Source organism: Arctopsyche grandis, chromosome 10 (assembly GCF_051622035.1).
Source record: "Arctopsyche grandis isolate Sample6627 chromosome 10, ASM5162203v2, whole genome shotgun sequence".
Classification (NCBI taxonomy): domain Eukaryota; kingdom Metazoa; phylum Arthropoda; class Insecta; order Trichoptera; family Hydropsychidae; genus Arctopsyche; species Arctopsyche grandis.
The window spans coordinates 12,149,012-12,171,323 of record NC_135364.1 but is presented as its reverse complement, the minus strand read 5'-3'; the positions used below and the strand labels follow the sequence as shown (position 1 = coordinate 12,171,323).

The following is a 22,312-nucleotide window of genomic DNA, read 5'->3' as shown; positions in this document are numbered from 1 at the left end:
CGAGTGGTTAAGCGTTAAACCCAATTTAAGTCAATTCAAATTGGAAGTAGGCCTTTTTTCGATTGACAGGTAAAATTAATTAAATTTTCAATAAACAAACCTCATTCCATCAAATCCATCATTAGATCCGTTGATAGTTAGTACGGGAGCACGAGCGTACGCTTTTGCAACTCTTCGATTTCTTTCGAGCACGATGACTTTAGCCCATATTTCATCGTCTATTTGCGTCCATTTGTCTAAAACTTCCTGTATGTGTTCCTGCAAACAAACAAAAACATGCCATTAGCATAAATAGTCAAAAAAATAACATCAATATTGCTGAAAATAGCGTCACTTTGGCGCCATCTGTCATACGATACTGTTTCAGTCGTTACGCTCTCATTAATTCGATGTGCATTCGCATGAAAAGTTACTCTGTTAGTACCAGTATATATAATATATAGTACGTTTATATTCGTTATACTTGATCTGAGATATGTGTATTTCAAAGTCAAAATAATAAACATACGAATCATTTGAAAGCAAAATTAGCAATTTCTCCTGTCTCAAAAGTATCGGGTCAACAATACTATGATCGTATCTTTACATGCACCTTTCTTTCTTTATTTTTTTGCATTCAAGTTTTAACCCATCCAAGTGTAAAGATCCCGTTATTGTATTTGACCGTTTGAGTCGAACGCTTTAATTGTTAATCGGATACGATCGAGTGTGCACACTCGAGAGATGAATTTTTTGGCACTTTTCATCTCGCCAACCGATCTGGCAACGGTAAAAGTGATTGAAAGCGAACGATTAAAAACGGAAGAAAGTAGAGAAGCCACGAGAGAAATCAACGTCTGCCAAAAGTGCCGCTACTGACGAGATCATACCGACACAATCGACTGTGTATCCAATAATTTGAGGACATAAATACGCCCTCATACATACGTATGCATGTATATATTTATTTAATTGCAGTTTTGATTCGATCTAACAGTACGGGCGATCTAATTAAAATCCAGGGTCAACGCCGAAAAAGCGGGTCATGGTGTTTAGCGGTCTCCGTTTGTACGAATCTTATCTTTTACACGTTTTTGAGAGTCGTTTAGAAGTAAACGACGAATATAATTACATGCGAAATAGTAAAAAAAAAACAACAACAATACAAAACAAAACACGTTCCTCAACAGCACAAAAAGTCACACTGATTTCTTTTTAATAGGCCCTTTGCATTTACATTATGAAATTCAATCTAACTTTCCAATTAATCGATAAATATGCAGCGTTACTAATTCGTTTATAAATGTTTTTAAGTTTTTACAACTTCTTGTGTACGGATCGATAAATAATCATTGAAATGTTAATGTTGCGTGATGTGCTCGAGCGAAACCAAACCTTTCGATGAATGGCAAATAATAACTTTTTTCCATGTGAGTGTTACGTGTTTGTTAAATCAATTAGCGATAAAATGATCCGTTGAAATATGTGTCATGGATAAAAATTGAATCGATAAATATATACATATGTATGTACCTAACTTTGTAAAATGCTTAGAATTGCAGATAAATCTATTTATACATTTACGAGTGTGTAAAATCATAAAATAATATGCATTACAATATAAAATTAATTATAAATGTGCCATTTTATTGTTTATATAGTTTTTTACGTTTCTACATATGTATATATCTACATATATTTCTACACATGTCAGACCTGAATATTTGAGACTCCAGGTTGATCGTTTCCTATTAGAGTTTGCCAATTTCTCTGATTTCATTGTTGAAACGGTTCCCGATTAAAATTAGCTAAAAACCTTCCTAACTACTATGTCACCACTATTTGAGTATGATTAATGTACAATTCATAGATGTCTCATTAATTTTCGAGTTTTCAGTGTCTCGTAATTCAGCGACTTGTGTAATAAAAATGCTGCATTGTTTGTAATTGGCCAGGAAGGCGCATTGGGGTTACCTGTAAGGCCTTCCTGGTATAAAATGTAATAAAATTAATAGACATAAATAATCAACCTTTTTTACTATGTAGATTAAATATTTGCTGTTATTACTTTATCTATGTACGTAGTTTTTTCGTTGCTACATATATAGATATTAATTCAAAATATTATACCTAAGTGGAGGAAAGCGCTTAAATCTAGTCAATGATATAATGAATTTCATTAAACATTAAAGTCAAATATACGCATATACATATTATATATTGATTGAACAAGTATATGAATTTCATACCTGATATCATCAAAACAAATACCGCATTTACACGAACGAACATAAAAGCCATCATAACTATGAAACATTACATTAAATTGTATATGTAATACATATCGTACGTACAACCAATAGATAGGCATACTAAAAATAACATTTAACAATAAATCAGACAACACGAATCAAGTCCATATCAAACGAGAAGAGTACATATACCCACATATTGTATTTCAGTGCAATCTATCAAGAGGAGGATTCTCCAGCATGCGTCCATTTAATAAATAGAATCGAGATACGATCGTGATAAACGAGAGACTCGTTCTACCGTTAACCGAGTCTCGTACAACTACGTACTACTACTATATACTATAATGAAAGTGTAAGTTGAGCGAATGGCGTGTGGTTAAATACGAGCACGTGTGTTCATCTCATCTCGAGCACTACAGTTTCTCCTCTCGCGCGTACCGTTAACGAAATTACGCCAATTCATCTCAAATGGCCACTCGCCCGCATATTTGGATATTTTTTAATAATTATACGTACCAAATACGACTTTACGGTATTGTGTGTAATCCTTCGGCACGCAACGTGGACGTCCGCGGCCCGCCTGGTAATTCTTCAAATACCTCTTGTTAACAGTTAACAACTACGGTAAACAATGCTCTCTCGGCCGGTTGCTGTGTCAAAAGCTGCTGTTGTTTGTTAACGACCGGTGTAACGACCGTGTCAGTGGTGAGTACCGCGGTAAGATTTTCGCAAAGTTTTCACTCTCGATTTGATCGGTGTGAGAATTTTCATTGGATTTATTTTCATCGTTTAGAATAATGCCTTTATCGTACGCGTGCACGCCATTAAGATATTATAAATGAGGTGAAAGTCGATTCGTTTCGACTCTTAAGCGAGATTTGTTTCATGTGTTTTTTTTTGCATGCATTCAAACGAGCTAATTATAAATTAAAACTTTTGTGAATCAAATAGAGCAATTACTACACTCTTCGTTCGAAAAAAATGAATAGTAGGTCAAATCGTGTGGTTATGTTATATGTAAATTATAAATACACAATTTACATTTATGTAAATTATAAACCGTATCTCTATTTTTAATAATTCATTATCAATCAGAATAATCAGAAAAGCTATCATGTATGTATGTACATATGTAAATATGTACATATCTTCCAAAATTTTCTTTGGTTCACTACATACCTTGCTCTCTTCTGCATCCTTTTGGTTACCATTTTATAAATTTCCTTTTTCTTTTACATCAATTTGGCTAACTAAATTTCATGCCAATTGCCACTTTTTAATATTCCAATTATACAATTTTCTTTCCTTGTTCGCTTGATACAATTAATCAATATCTGTCGTCATTAAACTTATCGCACTATGACATTTCAAAACAATTATTTTCTTTTTTTTGGAGCAAGTCATTCATAAAATTTATTAACTTCTATGTTCAGATGATGTTTTACATTTAATTTTATATTTTAATTTTATATTTTAAGTAATGATTCCAAATATTGAAGTAACAAACCATTTATCAAATTGCATTTAAAGTTGAATTGAAACGGTTAATTTTGATCCACAGTGTATTTTATACTAGAAATCGTTGCATGGTCACGATGCACTTTCCCTTTTAACTCAACTACCAACTGTTGTTAAAACGAGTCCATTTATTTATTCATTACGAATTATAAAATAATCAAAAAGGTGTATGCAGTTTTTAATGTTTAAAAACTTTTAAGCATTTTATAAATTTTGCATCATACAAGCATATGAATACAGAAACGACTTCGTAACTATTGTATTCATGTGTATTTATAGTCGAATGTTTTTTACTATATAAATAAAAAAATAATTTAAAAGCACGCCTATGGATAGTCTGAATCTTAAATTTATTTCACACGTCGCATTCCTTGCATTTTTCGAAATAATTTATAATTTTCCCGAACAATACGAACAAATAGACAAAAATGCAGTCGGAATATTATAAATCAATATTATTTACGTCCGAATTCACACGAGTGCGTCTTTTTTTAGTCAAATAGGAATTCGCCGAAGAATTCCAACACATTTTATAGTTGTAAACTCGTTTTGTGAATAAATTGAAATTATAAACCGTTAACTATCCGTTATACGTACCAAACATATACATACATACTTTCTCCTTGAACAATATTTGAGTATAGTCGATTTTATGTGCGTATATAAAATAAACATGCAAGAAAGTAAAATCTCGCATAATGCCAAGACGTTAAACGATTAAACGTTGGACGCATCTGAACGAGCAGAGTTTTTATAGCAGAGAAAATGGAGGTCATAAGATCGAGACGTAGTTATTATTATGGGTCAGCGCTTCTTGAAGACGATAATACAAGTGAATGGTTATTTATAACATATTCATATGTCTGACTATGAAAGTATTTCAATAAACGGATGTATCTGTATTAAAATTTATGCATTTATATTTTTATTCATATAAAGCAGATGATTCCATATGAAGCCATTATGGCAAAGCTCCGAGTTGTCACCGATTGTACACTGTGGGAAAAATCTAAACAATGACGACGTCTCGACAAAGATGTGGACCGTCTAAGAAAAATAATCATACTTAAATAAGTTTAATTGCAAAGAAATAACGTTAAAGGTTAAAGTACAAATAGCATTAAGAAAAATTATAGTCATTATTTATCCGAGCAGTGTAAAGAGATTGTTATGATTAATACCGAGTGTTTGTTTACAAAATGGGACAACGTGTTGAAACTAGAATGCGAATACCCAGATATTTGGTGAAAAATTTCACAATTGAAAGATTCATTTGACGCGTGATATTAGCATATCGTGATGATGCCGGTACGTTTTGCAATGTGTATGATTTATGCAAATTTTAGGACACGACATTTTATTGAAACAACTCGGTAAAAATACACGGCGTGACACAATCGTCCGGAAAAAATGTAGGTGCCGTAATTGAAAAATCTCCTTGGGAACTCGAGGAGTGTAATTTCGTCGAGCTTGCACTCGATATAAGAAATAAATAGTACTGGCGAGCCTTAACAAAGTGGCTCTGGTAAACCGCAATCACACTGCAATTGACTTTCGCTGACGGAGAAATCTGATCTCGCGGAAAGTGAATTTCCTAGCGTTTTTTACGCGAAGATACCGCAAACTTCGTCGTTAACAGCAATCAAAAAATGAAACATGAATTGCATTTACAATGAATTTATATCAACTATTTGACACCTTTTGTTCCTAGAAATATGTATGTATATTAGTAGCTTTAAAATTTCTGAACCTATTGACGACCACTTGTCGGAAAAATGTGTCGGAAAATTAAATGTAATCATTTATGAAGTAGACCAACATATATTTGTGAGTTTAATTACACTACATTATATATATATATATATATATATATATATATATATATATATATATATATATATATATATATATATATATATATATATATATATATATATAAATATGTATATATATATATATATATATATATATATATATATATATATATATATATATATATATATATATATATATATGTACATACATATACATACATATATTTATATAACATATAACTTTATTTTAATTCGTGTATCAATTCCTTTCCGAAGACACCAATTGAAATCAACGGGCACAACACTAGTCTTTAATAATAAATAAAAAAAGCAGCAGCTCTTGTACATATTTTCATTTCCATAAGAAATCTTAAACCAGGTTGTAAGCACAGTGTAGTTCGTAAGCGAATCCGCTTTGTCTCGGTAATTTTTAATCTACAATACGATCTGACAATATCACTGATTGCATACAGTTTTAGCACAGCATAAATCTCACAGGCGCGTAGCAAGATAGGAGGAACTTTAATATGATACAAAAATTCTGCTACACGTCACTAAAGTACCCGAGAAATGTCAGATCAGTATCGCATTGCCTTGAAATTTCAATTATTCGTGCACGCAACACGATCCAGGGCTTCCCGAGAACGGCAGATTCCTCGACATCGCACCAGGACATTCGGTGATATTTTTTTCAGAACCTGGTGAAACTGGTTGTCCGACTTTTCCCGGTTCGTCTGTCCGTCTGTCGCGTGACGCCAAACGAATAAATCGCCCGCGGGTCCTTTTTGTTGCGCCCTTTTTCGTATCGAGGCGCGCTTCCTCGTTGTCCCGATATATTTATGGGGTACGATCCGCGACGATTTCCTGGTACACGGATCCGAGATGCGACGCGACGGGGGGAATGAACCTCCGAAAATTCTTTATGGTGCCACTATTAGTCTTGTGTAATGGTCCACAGACGGCATAAATCAAAAGGGCTCAAAAGATTGGTTGCGTGCCACTTGAAAAGAAGCGATATATGCAAATGATACTCGTTCGTCACATTAACTGTATTTACATTGCGGTACTAACGGGATTTATTTAATATAAGAAAATATCACTTTTTTATTGTATACATACCATGTAAAAAAAATGTGTTCTATAATAATAATTGTATTGTAATGTTTAGAATTATATGTACAAAAAAATCTGACCACAGGTGTCGCCTTGGGGCAACCTGTGATGGCACCTTTGGTAGAATCTTATGTATTAAAAATAAAATAAAATTTCTATTAAATCGTCCCTCTTCTCGCCCATTAATCAATTGATTAAAAGTCAAAAAAATACTTATAAAATGCCTTTTACAAATTTTATATATTAAATTGAACTATTTTAATTAAAATAATAATAACTAGGTATATACATTTTACTAAAATAAGCTTGAAATTAAACAAGCATTTCTAATATGTGACCATTCATCTAACTTGAAATAAAATGATCTCAAGTACAAAATTTTAATTTAATAAGACAATAAAGCAGTATTAAATCTACCAAGAAAATTAGTACACATACATACATAATAAAATTAAATATTCCACTTTGCTAGAATGATTCTATTTAATGTTGTCAATTTATTAAAAATACAACGCACGTTTACCAATTTAATCTATGCAATACACTTATAATACGACCATTTTGACGACATTTACCAAATTAAATCATACAAATTCAATACATTTATTACAGTCAAGTGCTTTTATTATAATTTAAAATATGTAACATATTCAAGGCGAACGTGAACTAAAGATTTATATGTATAATTAGAGTAATAACGTAAAATTATAAATTTAAATCAAGACGTGCGCTATTGAAAACTCACAGGATAATATCGCTACCTTGTGACATTATTTTTTTGCATACATAATAATATTATGGTTTAATAAAAAATATAAATTCGATCGAATATCATAGAAATTATATGGCGGCTGTTGATTTCGATGGATAAATTCACTTTTGTTACAAATTCACTCTCACCTCAACGCGAAGGTGAGTGGCTCGTCAAGGCCCCTCGACCGGAAACACTCGCAAACCTGAAGGTATTGGATTCGTAGCCGGTTTTTTCCTCATTTTTTTGATAGTCGTTTAATGCGACAGTCGTACTAAAAGGAATACATTTGTATAATAGGACGAGAAACGACGAGGGCGATCCAAATTCGACACAGGAAGATCGACCGCGACTAATGACAGGTACTCTACATAAAAATAATTTAAATGATACAACATTGTAACGACATGCCGATCGTCAAATGTATGCATATAAACAATTGGAAAGACGAAGTGAAACAAAAAGTGAATCGAAGGTCTACCAGTTCACCACACCCCGTCGCCGAGTCGCATTTGCAATGAATCCGATACAATTTTATGCAAAAACGATAACTCAATGAATGTATGCGACTAGTTATAATATTAATATTCAACGTTTAAAAGCGACCGTTTAGCATTGACTGTAAAGTTTCAGTTACAAAGCGAAACTCGATACGACGATATCGGTCGAAAGTATGCACGCATTCGCAAAAAATACAAGACGAGACACGAAAACCGCAATTGTTAGTATGTATGAGGAAGCGTCCCTGACATATGAATTACAACACGGTTAATTTTGTTATTTACAGCTTCATCGCCGCACGGGTCGTATTTCACTTCGGATATCATTATTATCTTATAAAAAGTAAACAATGTTCACAGCTTACTACCGTTCGAGTGTGCGATAAATTTGCACGTGATTTGTCGTCGTACAATGAAATGCAGGGATAATTTGCACCAAGTATGGTAAAGCTTTACAAAGAACGGTCGTACTTGACGATATCGATTAATATGTACATATAGTCAACTTTTAAATGTCATCAGGGTTCGGTGTGATCTTTAGAAGCGTCCATTTATAATGCAATACATGCATATGATCCATTTTTAATGCAACTGTCTTTGAAACAAACCTCTTTGCAATTATTACAAAAATAAATATATTATATGTATACTTGATAGGTATTTAATGTTTTAATTTTAATGAGAAGATTTGATGCTAAATTCAAAAATACTTCATATTGATTGATGATGAACATTCATGTAAAATGTGAATAAGAAGATGAAAATCAAAACAGTTTGGTAAGAAGGGTGACATTGTTACCATAATTTTACAATAATAATGTAAATGGATTTTAATCTGACTCCAAACCTTTTCAAGTAAACAGGTTTTGTATCGACCTGAAAATCAAATGAAGAGATTTAAAATGGCAATGGGTGGGATATTAAGTTAGAAAATTATATAGGATGTGGACTAGGAAGAATCCAAATGCCACCCAAGAATATGTAATTGAGAAGGAAGCGTAGGTATATTCAATAAAATTCAAGGTACTATTTATTTAATTAAATCTAAATTGGGAAATTTTGTCCCTCTTCTACATACAATTTGATAATCATTCATTAATCGAAAAACTATTCTTGATCCATATTCAGTCTATAAATTGAATTTAATTCCATACAGTATAATCGAGACTACCAAAGAAGACAACAAAAGTTTAAAACCATATCAATTCAAATTGGAACAATTCAAAAAAAAAAAAAATACGTACCATCCCGTATATATACAGGACAACTTTTGATTTTAGAATTCACGTGGTCGTTTAAAAGCCACGTATATACATATGTAATTTATACGATCTAATTCGCAGTATAAACAATGCAAACATCTAAAATAATATTAAAAAAAATTGAACATTTATTTCGGACACATTAAAAGGTCACTTTGTGTGGGTTCTGGAGACTATGGGATAAGAAAGCCCACGCTTTCGATGTCAATCACCTGAGATTAGCCAATTTATACACCTGTAAAATGCCATCAGAATCTTTAATTGAACGACCATATATGAAAGTTTCTTTATTGTTTCATTTCTTTAATTTTTTTTTCGCTGACTTAATTGCGATTTAATGAAATGTTTCCGTCGTGAGTTGAAGAGTGATATAGATAAATCGTGCGCATGGGCGTCGTAGCAACATTCGTGCATAAACGATGGTATTTATTAAACCATAGACAAACCATGCAAAATATTTTCTAATTACCGTCAAAGTCTACTTGTTACGAACGCACACACAAAATTAAGGCAATAAGTGTATGCAAATAAACATGTTTAAAGAACTTTCTTCCTTTTTTTCGAATCAATCTTGGTGTACATCGGCAATAATTATTTCATACAATCAGTCTATTTTTTATTGAGATTGAATTTTTAATTGTATATTGAAATTTTAACGATGTGACATTGCACAAAAAGGCCTCAAGAAGCAAGGACGTGTCTACGTCGATCTAATTTAAATTTTACAACACTCAAAAGCCACGAATTATAGTCGTGAATATGTTAATCGAGCTTATGTCACGTTCCAAGCTCATTGAACGTCAAAAAAATTCTTTCGATTTGTTTTTAGTCAACATATCGTCCAAAGATGAAAAAAATATGTTTATAAGCTGAACGATCTACGACTGAAATATATTCAAAATAAACACTACCAAAAATGTATGCAATTCATCATTAATAAGCCTTCTTCTTTCATCGAAATTTCTTGTTTTATATAAATTTTCAAAAACTCCTTAAATGAATCCAGTTTTTAAGTCTGAACTAGCATGATTATTTTTATACGATATAGCGGTGTAGCTCCATTACGCAAAATTACGGCCAAATGTTTTTTACTAACAAACACAGCTCTCACGATTACTTATATGTACATTCGAAATATATGTTTGATTTACAAATCAAATTATTTTAGCTGATTCATCTAAGTTTCCACTTTCCATTGCATCTACGAGTGTGTATGTACATATGAATTTACGCTACATAAAATTCGCATATGAAAATTAAATCTTAAACTATATATTATTAAATTAATAACGCTTAAATATACTACCGGCAATATGTTACGCAATACATTATTGGATTATGTTACAGCATATATGTATGTATGTATGTATACAGTAAGCAGTTCCTAAACAAATTGGATCGCGTGTTACGCTGCAACGGTAATACTGTAATTATTTATGCACATTGTAATACATTTCATATTACACAACAACATTTTCTGCATACATTTTCACCCGACTGTTTAATTCGAAATTATTAACACTTTGACCGTATAATTGTGACTTATGCTAATGCAAAAGTGAAATCTTCTAATTTTTTAAAACAACTTTTAACAGAAAGTGTGAATTGATAGAAAGTAACGCACTCGCAATTGATTGATTACTTTTTATATCGTATGAATTTCTTCATCAATTTATTTATTTATTTGACCTTTCATACGAATCCGAGACAATCTAGTATGTGCACGTCGTATATGTGAACGATCGGCCTCGATTTCTTGGAACGTCATTGCATCTCCGCGAGAGAACAATTATTGCAATCGATCTCAAACGTACTAATTCGGCCGTGATGCACGAGCAGAACATCCTGTTGCAAATTTCAGATATGTGCGTATGTAATTTTTTCGCCACCACTTAATTCAAATCACACTCGGAAAAGGCCAGGCAAATAGTGACATTTCAATTTCGCGGTAATAATAATGTAACGCGGGCAAAAATATGTAAGTGTGCAAACTCGCCAGTTATATGCAAATGTCATAATACAAACGAGGTTGGCACTTGTCTGCTTTTTCTTCTCATTGTCATGAATATTTTATACGAGCCGCGAATAATATTAGACGAAAATGGCTTATTACGTTTGTTGACGAAAAAAAACTTTTTTTTTACAATTTGTCAAAGAAACGCATCCTTTTGTGACGAAAATTTATTGTAATACTATATGTATATGTATTTTTATTTATCGTCGAAATTTATTTTGAAAATTTTAGGATATAAAGATCACATGCTAATATATGGTAATGTTGACATTTTGATACTAGTTGTGAAAAAATAAACTGGAAATTTATTTATAATACAATATGAATATACGTGTCATCGATTATGTAACGAAATACAAAACAGTTTCTAACGAATGTATATTTAAAAAAAAAGCAATGATTTATCCCTTAAAAAAAAGATGCTTTCAGATTTATTAGATACGCGACATTATATGCGAATGCAGACAATGATTTAAGTCGATTATTTAATATCTAATATAATCGATATTATTTATGATATGATATAAATAAAATGAAAATCGTTTTATATTAATGAAAAAAATGTGTTCATAATTGTGTGTTTGATCTATCGGTATTATATATGTACATCTTCAAATGGAAAATACCGAGTTGGATAAATTAAAAATTTATTTAAAATAATCACAATTTATTCCTCGAGTAAATAGTGGCAGGTTAATGACACCGATGACTAAGTATAATAAAATGTCCTACCAAGCTATATATTTGTAATTAATCAAAGCACTAAAATACTAAGTGTCTTACCAGTGATGACGTATGGATGCGAAACTTGGACATTAAACGCCAGAATGATGCATAAAGTTCATTGCTCTCAAAGAGTGCTTGGAACGCTGTATGCTTGGCATAACGAGGAGAGATAGATAGCGGAATACGTAGTTTAAAATATGAAAAAAAAGGTGGTTGATTTAATGGTGAGAGTAAAAAAATTGAAATGCCAATGGGCGGTGCACGTAATTATAAGAATGGGTGATAGATGGACGAAAGAAGTGCTCGAATGGTTCCCGAGAGATTGTAAAAAGGTGCAAGGATGGCCACTTGGGAGATGAGTGGATGAAATCAGAAACAATGTGTGGAATGAGATGGATGAGAGTTGCTCAAAAAATAAATGAATGGAAGCGTGTTGGAGAGACCGTGGATGGCGAATGGCTGTGAATGATGATGATGATACAAAAAAAAAATGTATGTAGCGAATACAAAAATTCTACCAGTAAAGCAAATATGTACACAAAACATGCAATGCATACTCATTCTTTATGGGGTGTTTTCATCGAAACATATATTAAGAATCAAATTATGTATAAGTCGAGTATAAAACCAACGATGAATATTCAGCAGGGAATCTATTGTGCACGGTTGCTAAATATGTGTGTAGAACCATTTCTGGATTTTCTTCACATAACATGTTCGTCTGCATGTTTGTCCCTTACTCACACGGTATTTCGATGCATTTGTACAGTAACCAAATATTCATAGTCAAGGACACGCAATTGGTATAAAATTATACTTGTTGCGGTGTCGCCTTCGCGCGGTGACATAAGCCGAAGCGTGAATTTGACTTCGCCCATTCTCGCATGCAAATTTCCCAGCGTTCTTGACATTTCGACACAGCGCGATTGTTTAGTAGCTCGGCTAGATCCTCCTCGGTGGATGAAGGTGTCCTCGACATCTCCTACGATGTATTTTAACACGAGACGATGCCAGAATCTCATTAGGTGTCTTTAGACAGTTACGGTCGTAATACGTATCCATTTGTTTAATTTCGTTTTTCTTTTTCGCACGCTTGCTTCGACGCGTATGAAAAGTAAGAGTACATTTATCATATAAGCCATTATTTATAAGACAACGATGCCATCTAAATTGGCATTTGGAATGACCCCTTGCTAGTCCATCCTCGAGTGAAAAAAATTGTTTTTATTCATTAAAAAATGAAAAAAAAAATCATAAAAATACCGAAATATTTAAAAGGTCAGCTTGCGACCCATCACCTTCAACGACACGAGTGGTCATAACGCATTATTATATGCCGTTGATGTGTCAAATTTATGTCTAAAAATATAGGTAATAAAAAAGTTGCAAAATTGTTTGAAGAAATAAAAATTATCACTAATTTACTATTGTTTTGGCGGATTTGCAGTGAACTGTGACCGGTTTTCGCACGTTCAAGAATTTTTCTGCTGATTTTATGTTATAAATAATTAAGACCTGTTCTTTAATATATGTATGTATGAAAATAAACGGTATGAAAATTTTATATGTGCAAAAAATAATTCATTTTAAAAGGTGGCCGTGTGTTAAATGTTTGCACTGAAGAACAAGATTGGTCAGGTAAAGAAATATTTTAGTACCTGATTGCGGTGATTGAGCAATTTTTTAGAATTATTTGATAGTAGGAATGTACTAAGAGTACTTATCTTATACAGTAGTCAATAATAATCGTATATTATATTGCTTTATTGTGTGCAAATATTTACTAAACAAAAGCATATGCATTATATGCATCTATAAAAGGATTTAAGTATCCATATATGTTATGTATGTATATAATCATCAGCTAAAGTATCCAAGGTGTTCTTTAGTATCAATCTAATAAAATTTAAACTGATTATTACTCGAACAATAACTTTGAATACGGTAAAATTACAAGTGTAAGTTTTGAATCTCAGACGCGCGTTGATATCTTTTTAACACGTTCGATACGCAAGTACATATGTACATATGTATATATTTTACGTAATTTTTTTTTGACACTTTTCCATTTCGTTAAGCGACCTCCTCGGCAGCAGTGCCTCTGGCGCTTTGAACCGGTTGGCAATCGAATTGACATTTTTGCCTCGGATCTCCACCTGCCATCAACGTGATACGTACGTACAAGAAAAAAATAGACATAAAACGAAGTGGAAAGTCTACGACGAAATGTAGCCGATAATTCGATGCGAGGTTGCGAAATCTCTCACCTCCAGCGGTCATAGACGCGGAGACCTTCGGATGGTCGACGATGGACCTCTCATTGGACCTCTTCTCGGACCGAACAGGTGTTTATTGCGAATCATGACCGGGTCAAAAATAACCGCTCGCTCTTTATCTGTGTCAAATTTAATGAGGAATACTATGTAATAAAGAGTTTTGCCACTTTGAATCATAAAATTTGTACAATTGTTAATATAAATAATACTGCCGAATATTCATTTTAATGTATGCAATTAATCATCATTCCATGTACATGCTGTTTTGTTTGTATGAATTAATTACTAGGACGAAGTACAGGTTCGCTTGCCATTTTAGGTCGAATAAAACACCGGAAGCTATAAATAAAAGTCGGCTAATTTTCAAGGACAGTCTTTGCCCTCAATAATATAATTTTTTTTAAAGAGACGATCGAAACCCTCCTATTTACAACACGCCTCTTAATTGTATATTAGCATCAGTTTGTGGTTAAAAATTTATGATCCGAAATTCCTAGTTCGACAAACTTTTGCATTGCATTTTCCTGGAATATTGATATGGGATTACCATACTACATTTGAGTCATAAAATTTACACATTAAATCAATCTATATATTATAGTATATACATACCTATAGCTATACGTGAATTTTATATAAAGAGGAAAATGAGTTTTTTTGTTTGTTTTTTTTATCGTTTACCATTTTAAAAAAATAATGACACATAAATTCAAATAAAATTCACGATATGAATTTGTATTGTATTTCGTTTGTATGTAAATAGGTAGCTATGATTTTTTTAACTCTGAGTAATTCTAATATGAAAATTAGAATTACTCAGAGTAATTAGAATTACTCAGTTTGTTTGTAATTTTAATTTTAGAAAAACTAAAATTACAAACAAACACGTGTCTTGGCCATCTTTTGCTCGCTGGAAAAAAATCGCTTTTGACGCGTTAATATTACATATGTACTGCATTACATTACTTTATGAACAAATATCATTCGCTTCAACTAGCACAAAGACTGAATCGAAGTTAATTTGTTTATTTTCTTGACTTTTTATTGCGTCCTACGTCCTACCGAACGGATCATCGTCCCACTTGTCCTTATGGACGGCCATCGAGTGACCATAACAGAAAATAACGGGTCCCGAAGCGCAATCGACCCGTGCCTTATGCACTCACGTAACGGTTCAAAACAATCGAATTATACATAAACTGTACACGTAATAAATACGTTGTGCAAAATCACATAACCGAGAGGTGGGGGATGTCGTGAGAAGATTCACAGGTCAATAGGTCAAAATATGAGCGACGACAGAGCGAAATTTGCCGTTGAAATGTCGTAGATTTTCACTCGATTATCATACAATGAGTTGAGATTATGCGAAACCAAAAGTAAAAAAAAGCGAAAATTTTTCCGAACTTAAAAAAACTAGCGATTTTCAACGCGAACGCGTCATCGTATGTGGCAATCATTGATCGTTATAGGAAAAAGAAAACGACTTAATGTCATAAGGTCAGAGTGAAATTTACACATCTAATACAACGACGGAGATGTCTTCGAACCAACGCACCACAATAGATCACTTTCACATTTAAGAATAAGAATTGAACCTTGATTGCATATATTTTCACAACTAATTTGGCCAGAGGAAAAGAAAATAAAACATTCAACTAACTTCGACTTCAAGCAATCGAGAAATTTAAAATGAAAAAATAATGTGAATTATCTACATATGAGCCGTTATATTTGAAAATGGCATAAGACCACTTTTCTTCATTTCGAGAAATATTTTTCAAAACATTAAAATACTGGTGCCCTGTAATACGTTTATTCTGCTTTTCCGAGATTCTAGACATAGATTATAGACATATCGAATCAAATTGATAACAATTTGTGAATGAAGTCAAACAGAAATAGTGTTTTTGGAACTGTAAATTGGACTAAATATACAGGTGAGGAAAATTGAGTTAAATATACAAATGAGATTAATCTGGAGGCTGATTTATTTCATTGTAATTGATGGTGAAAGAAAATCCTGGAAAACTCGTGGTTAATCCAATTGCCAACCTGCTCTTAGGACCGTTATATAAAACACCGAATTTTGACTTAAATATCCCAGAAAATCACTGACATTAAATTTGATATGTAATATGTAGACTGGAGCGATGAAAAGTTCATTGAGTTAACAATACGGTGCAGCAGTTAGCCTTAATTTCGGTCATCACGTTCCACCTCGTTTACACCTATGTATTATAGAAGCGTCTGCTAACATACCCAGACGATTTATTGTTCAAAATTCCATCACATAAATATTTCACGTCCTCATATGCTCGTATGAGTGTCGACGTTTCCGTTTCAGCCGTCGAAAAGGACGTTGACTTTCCACAGAACGATATTTCCAATAGTTGTGTGTACGCACTATCGTGTGATATAATAATAGTATAATACGATTATACGATTCGTGTATGCGATGATCCGCTCTAAAAGGTCAGGTGTACTATTTCGTACATTTCCCACATCCTTGCTGGGTGGGTGGCAAGTGGGGAGACTTTACCTGATCGACAAGTCCCTCCCACATTTTTCGGTCGACCTTTGGTTCGGCTCGCAAGGATATTTCCTCTTCGCCCACTGCGGGATGAGGTGACTAATTAACTCGACATGGATTCGACGCAATCTTATCGGTGTGATTCGATTGCGCGATCTTAGCTGATTGTCGTGAGCAAGGTTTAGCGAATTAGCATATTAAAGAAGCTTAAACATTGCTCTTTCTCGATGTCTAATTACACTAATGGTTGGATTACACTGTCTGTTTCATATTGTAAGGGATGAAAAAGGAGACTAATGTATCAGGCATACATACATATGTGCATCTGCATTTGTCTAATATGTCTATATATAATATTATGTATATTTGTGATGGGTATAGAATCTAAGTAACATACTCGTATGGTACAGGTACGAGTCATACCTGTACTTTTCATCATTTTTTTTATTTAGTTTATTAATATTTCTCTTATATGGTTTTAATAGTAAAAAAATGCATGTTATGTATAAAACAAGTGTAAATACAAAAATATTTGCGCAAAGTTGATCATTTGTACGTACGTATATATGTACATATGTACATATATATTTAAAGGTTGACGCTTTGAAAAAATATTAGCATACGTTAATCAATTCGGGTAATGTTTTTAAAACTATATTTGTACTTGTTAGATTTTAGTATGCAATAATATTTAATAAAAATTTAAAAGAAAATAAAAGACATTTTTAGCTACAAATGGACTTAAACCACTTTCAATAATAACATTCCTGCGATAAAAGTTTAACTTATTTTGATTTAATTTATAAGTATTATGTACACTATTGAATTTGTGATTATTGTAGTACACTATTGAATGTGTGTTTTAGTCACATATTTAATATGTGACTAAAACTACCGATAACTCTTTTTTTTTTTCAAAAATGGACTTATACTACTTTCAAATATAACGGCTCATATATGTAAGTTAGGCAAGGGTTAATATTAATGTACTTTGACAGATTTTAACTATTCAATCATACTTTTAAAACAAAATACTGTGAATTTAAAACCATATTTTCTATCCTATTATTTCTCAATTTACTCTTTTACTGATATAAAATTATTAAAAATACATAAAATTCAGACGTATATGAACTAATGATTTGAACTCTGTTCCCATTGTAAATATTATATAAATATGATTGAATATGATGAATAACACTCAGTATATGACCTTTGACAAGTCGAAAATATTAGCAATATTATATTATTCTCTTACACCCATTCAAAGATTCTAAAGGTCGACTTACTAACTTGTAAACGTCTGAATAGATATATAATAATATAACTATAGATACATACAAATGAACGTGCATACATTTGACCCCAAAAGACCTATGTAAATACTTTGTTCTGTCAAATATATTATATTATATTAAAACCAGTTATAAATCAATCCATAATGGAGGTTAAATGAAACGACGCGATAGCTTGATTTGGATGGAAAGGGAATGCACCACGGCGGCATGAGCACATCGAGATGAGACGATTTCACCTTATGGTCCTTATTATGCAACTTAAACTTGCGAACATCGTGACATTTGAGCTGCGGTCGACACTCGCGAATCGGTGAACGTCTTAAGGACATTCTCACGATAATTACTTCTGCCAGGTCGTGTTTATGCATGCAAGTTTATGCCGAAGTGCACTTGAGCTAGGACAAAGTTTCGAGAGGGGGATCGTCGATTGCGAAATCTGGCCAGGCAGACGCATCCAACGTGTTTGTTCTAAACTTGAATGTCGGTCAACTATCAAAGTTGCCTTTGCGAAACCGCCACTTCCGGCGATTCTGTTCGCGGACGAGCGTCGAGATTGTAGGGCGATATGGCCAATTGAAAACGCGCCTCGTTATCATCATCATAATGCCATAATACGACGAATCGATTCTGACGTGCCTCAACGCGGTTAAATCAAATCAAATTTGTCGCTAGGCCATATTGAAAAGGAAAATCTATTGAAAATTATAATCACCCATATTATAATACATACATACATATAATATATGGCATTGCAAAGCTCAACTGATATTAACCTTATTACTGTGTTGTTTTGTACGGTCAACCTTGTAAATAAGAACTCAAAAAGTAAAGATCCATTCAACAAACGATGCTTATAAGAAGAAGTAAGTATATTTAAAAGTAAATAAAAACGGTAGGCTATTTTTTTAAGAAGACGAATCACATATTAAGTTACCTATTGGAGTGAGTAAACATTTGGTTAATGCGAAAATGTAATAAGTTAATACGTCGCAATTACATAAATTAAAATAAATGATCGTCCAGTCGATCGAAATGAACGATCGTTCGGTCGTGATCGAATATTTTTTACACGACATACTCAAGTATGCGAATTAAAAAAAGCAACACAATTAATGTGTAATAGTAAAAAATTCTTCAGCACACGACAGGTAAAAAATACTTTTAGATATTTTGGGCGTTTGACGCTGCTAACTGGCTTTGATTTATGTAAGCTGTTTTACACGGTCCGAAAAAGTTATAAAAAAATTATCACTTTATCTTTTAAAGAGAATGCATCACATATTTTAGGATGCGGTCAAGAAAAATCTACCTGAAGGAAACCACTTAAAAATATATTCAAAAAATATTTACCTTATATAATTTATCTTTATGATACCAGACGTCTTCTTCTTCTTCCATATTTTGAGTAAACGCCTGCGTCAAATCGTCCCTAGAACGGGAGAGTATTCGCCTACGGGAAACCATCTCTGCAGCCGCCGGAAACTCAAATGGTCCCAAACTGTAAATCAAAACAAAAATTAGCATTAAAAAAGTATAAAATTTCAATTGAGCAATTGTTGATTTAATAGGAAACCTAATAAATCAAGCCAATAGGCGTTGATTGTATCCCTGAAACAATAATACGATGCGGCCATGTTTGTGTATCTGTGAGTTATCTTTGTTCCTGCGGATGAGGATGTATGTTCAGTGAATGAAAGAAAATAACAGAAGGCAGTATAAAATATAACGTTGCTGATTTTTTTTTCGTTAATTCGCCGTTGTCGGCACCGTCAGCCAAGGCTTCTTCGCTCCGGTGTGTATGAATGAGTAAGAACGCGAAGGTTGTTAACCGTGTGGGTATTTCGCATTGATCTTTATATCCCACGAAGCGACCCATATTGTTTTCGATTGTAATTAGAAAACGTTATATTCATTAAAAAATTTGGTAGGCATATAATTTTTTTACTTAACTTAAAAAGAAAATATTTATTTTTTACATATGTACATATATGTATTTTACAAGGCTCTCATTAATTTTTCAAGAAATTTCTACTAATAAAGACGATTTATTAAATCAATAACCCTTTTCGTCGCAAAGCTTTTAGTTGAAATATATTTTATAAATAAATGGAAAAAGGTTTGTCGTCTAATGAAGGGAAAACATGTTAAAGACGTAACCCAAAAACACTTAAGAAGAACTATAGGTAATAAAATATGTATATAAGATTGTATAAGTCAATATTCAAGAACTGATGCAGAAAAGCCTCTTCTGGAGGAGACCGATGCCACGCTAGGATTCCAACCTATAGAACCCATTAGAAACTAGAACCAACTGCATACAACACATTCCAAATGACAAGGGAATAAAAAAAATTATATGTCAATATTTGAGAACTGATGCAGAACAGGCTCTTCTGGAGGAGACGATCTCCTCTATCTCTAGGTTACAACCTAGACAACCCATTGGAAACTAGAACCAACTAGAACAGAATAGAAAAATGTATTAAATTACTAGATTTGAGAAAAATGTTTGCCTTCTATAGGTATAAACATACATATTTAATTCCCGAAATTCAACAGATGATTGATCATAAAGATAATTCAAATTTAAAGCCATTTCACAACTAGAATGACGTAATATTAGTCTGATTATCGTCGATTTATTTACTTTGTAAATAAATCAAGATCAAAGTTCAAACTGCTAGGAAGTTTGTTCTCATCTACATTTTGCTAATTTAAAAATATTGAAGTCTACTAAGGCAATATGATAATTATAAACACAATTATTTTCATTATGATTAGCTTCAACAGTTATTTTTAAAACAATATAAATTACATAGTCAAAGCGCAACTTCCTGTATTAGAACGATCAATGAAAACCATCGAATCCATCAATCGAACAATGCATCCGTTCAACATCAATCAAACATTTTGCAACTAATTGTATTCTGCAACATTGAAAAACACGTACAAACATATTACATTTACGGCACGATTCGGACTGTATTATTTTCTCTTTCGGCATTGTACTACACCGCGTTTTTCCAATCGTGTGCCTACTTTGTGCTTTCTTTGGGAACGAACGAGGTACGAACGCGTGTTTCGTGTACCTCAATTATCTAACAGTTAATTGTTATTCAGACACGTTGTTGTTTTTGAAAGACTTTTGTCCAATTAAGCGTAGACAATATGTAATCCGATACCTAATGTCACTCATTATGCAATTTGGCAGTGTGGAGCAATGAGTCGTGCGTATGCGATACACTTTTCCGAATTATATAACACCTATGACAAATAACAATGCTATTGAGAAAAGGTAGCGTCGTATAGCATCCAATTAATTTACGGTTTGGACGGTTTTTCCCCTACAAATCCTAAGGTCGTTAGCAGTGACCGCCAAAACAACCCCAAGGAATTTTCCTCAAAGTGGAGTGATGACGAATAATCAGCAAGTGATTCAGCAGAGATAGGCTTTACGTAGAAGCCGCGAATCGGTTAAGGACAAATGTGGGCTCTCGAACCCGACGACGATGGGTTCAATTAGATCGCCCACGCGATTTTGCGAGGATGCTGTTTGTTGGTGATGCCATATTTGTGTCTTGCGTCACTTATTGTCGACACATCGTGTGGGTACCTTTCATAGTATGAGATGATTTTAAACTTTCATCGGATCGTTACAACCGTGCTAATCGTTATGTCATCCAATGGTTCTCGAATCATTTCCATAAATTAATCACCGCAGGCAAAATAAATGCCCAGTGACGACGAGTTTATTTTAGGGTGCTTATATAATTTCGTTATAATCATTTTCTATTCGAAATTGGTGATTGCTACATACCGTGCGATTCAGAAAAGGGTGTGGCGTGTAAAGGTTTCTTTATAAAAAAATTAAGTGTGCATGTTGTAAATTGAGAAAGTAGTAGAAAAAATTGTTGAAAATAAATACATCGCACAAAAGATTCATATGTGAATGACCTTTACAGATACAACATCAGCTTCGATTTTTAATAATTTCTGAATTTTTATTCCTGAGCTAAATAAAAATATTTGTTAACAATATCAATTTTCTATTTTATGTTCCCATAGATGACATTGTGAAAATAAATATACATACATATGTATACGTATATTAAAATTAGCATAAAGCAAAATTTTATCATTAAATTCATAAATTGTTAATAAGTTGGAGGGCAAATTTTAAGTTATTCAGAATTAATTTAAGTATCCCACTTTCATAATAAACAGTTTTTGAGCTCTTTTTCTTATTATGCTGTACATAAAAATTAGAATAATA

General features: G+C 32.7%; 1 protein-coding gene across 2 annotated transcripts in view; it reads right to left on the bottom strand.

Annotated features, from left to right (window-relative positions):
• exp (expansion) overlaps nt 1–22,312 on the bottom strand; it is a 97,228-nt gene that overhangs the window by 50,715 nt on the left and 24,201 nt on the right. For both annotated transcript variants that reach the window (XM_077440383.1, XM_077440382.1), the window contains exons 2-3: nt 19,390–19,537; nt 101–258 (exon numbers count right to left, since the gene is read on the bottom strand). In XM_077440383.1, the coding sequence (XP_077296509.1) occupies nt 101–258; nt 19,390–19,503 (272 nt within the window). In that variant the 5' untranslated portion in view covers nt 19,504–19,537. The remainder of the gene's footprint in view (nt 1–100; nt 259–19,389; nt 19,538–22,312) is intronic.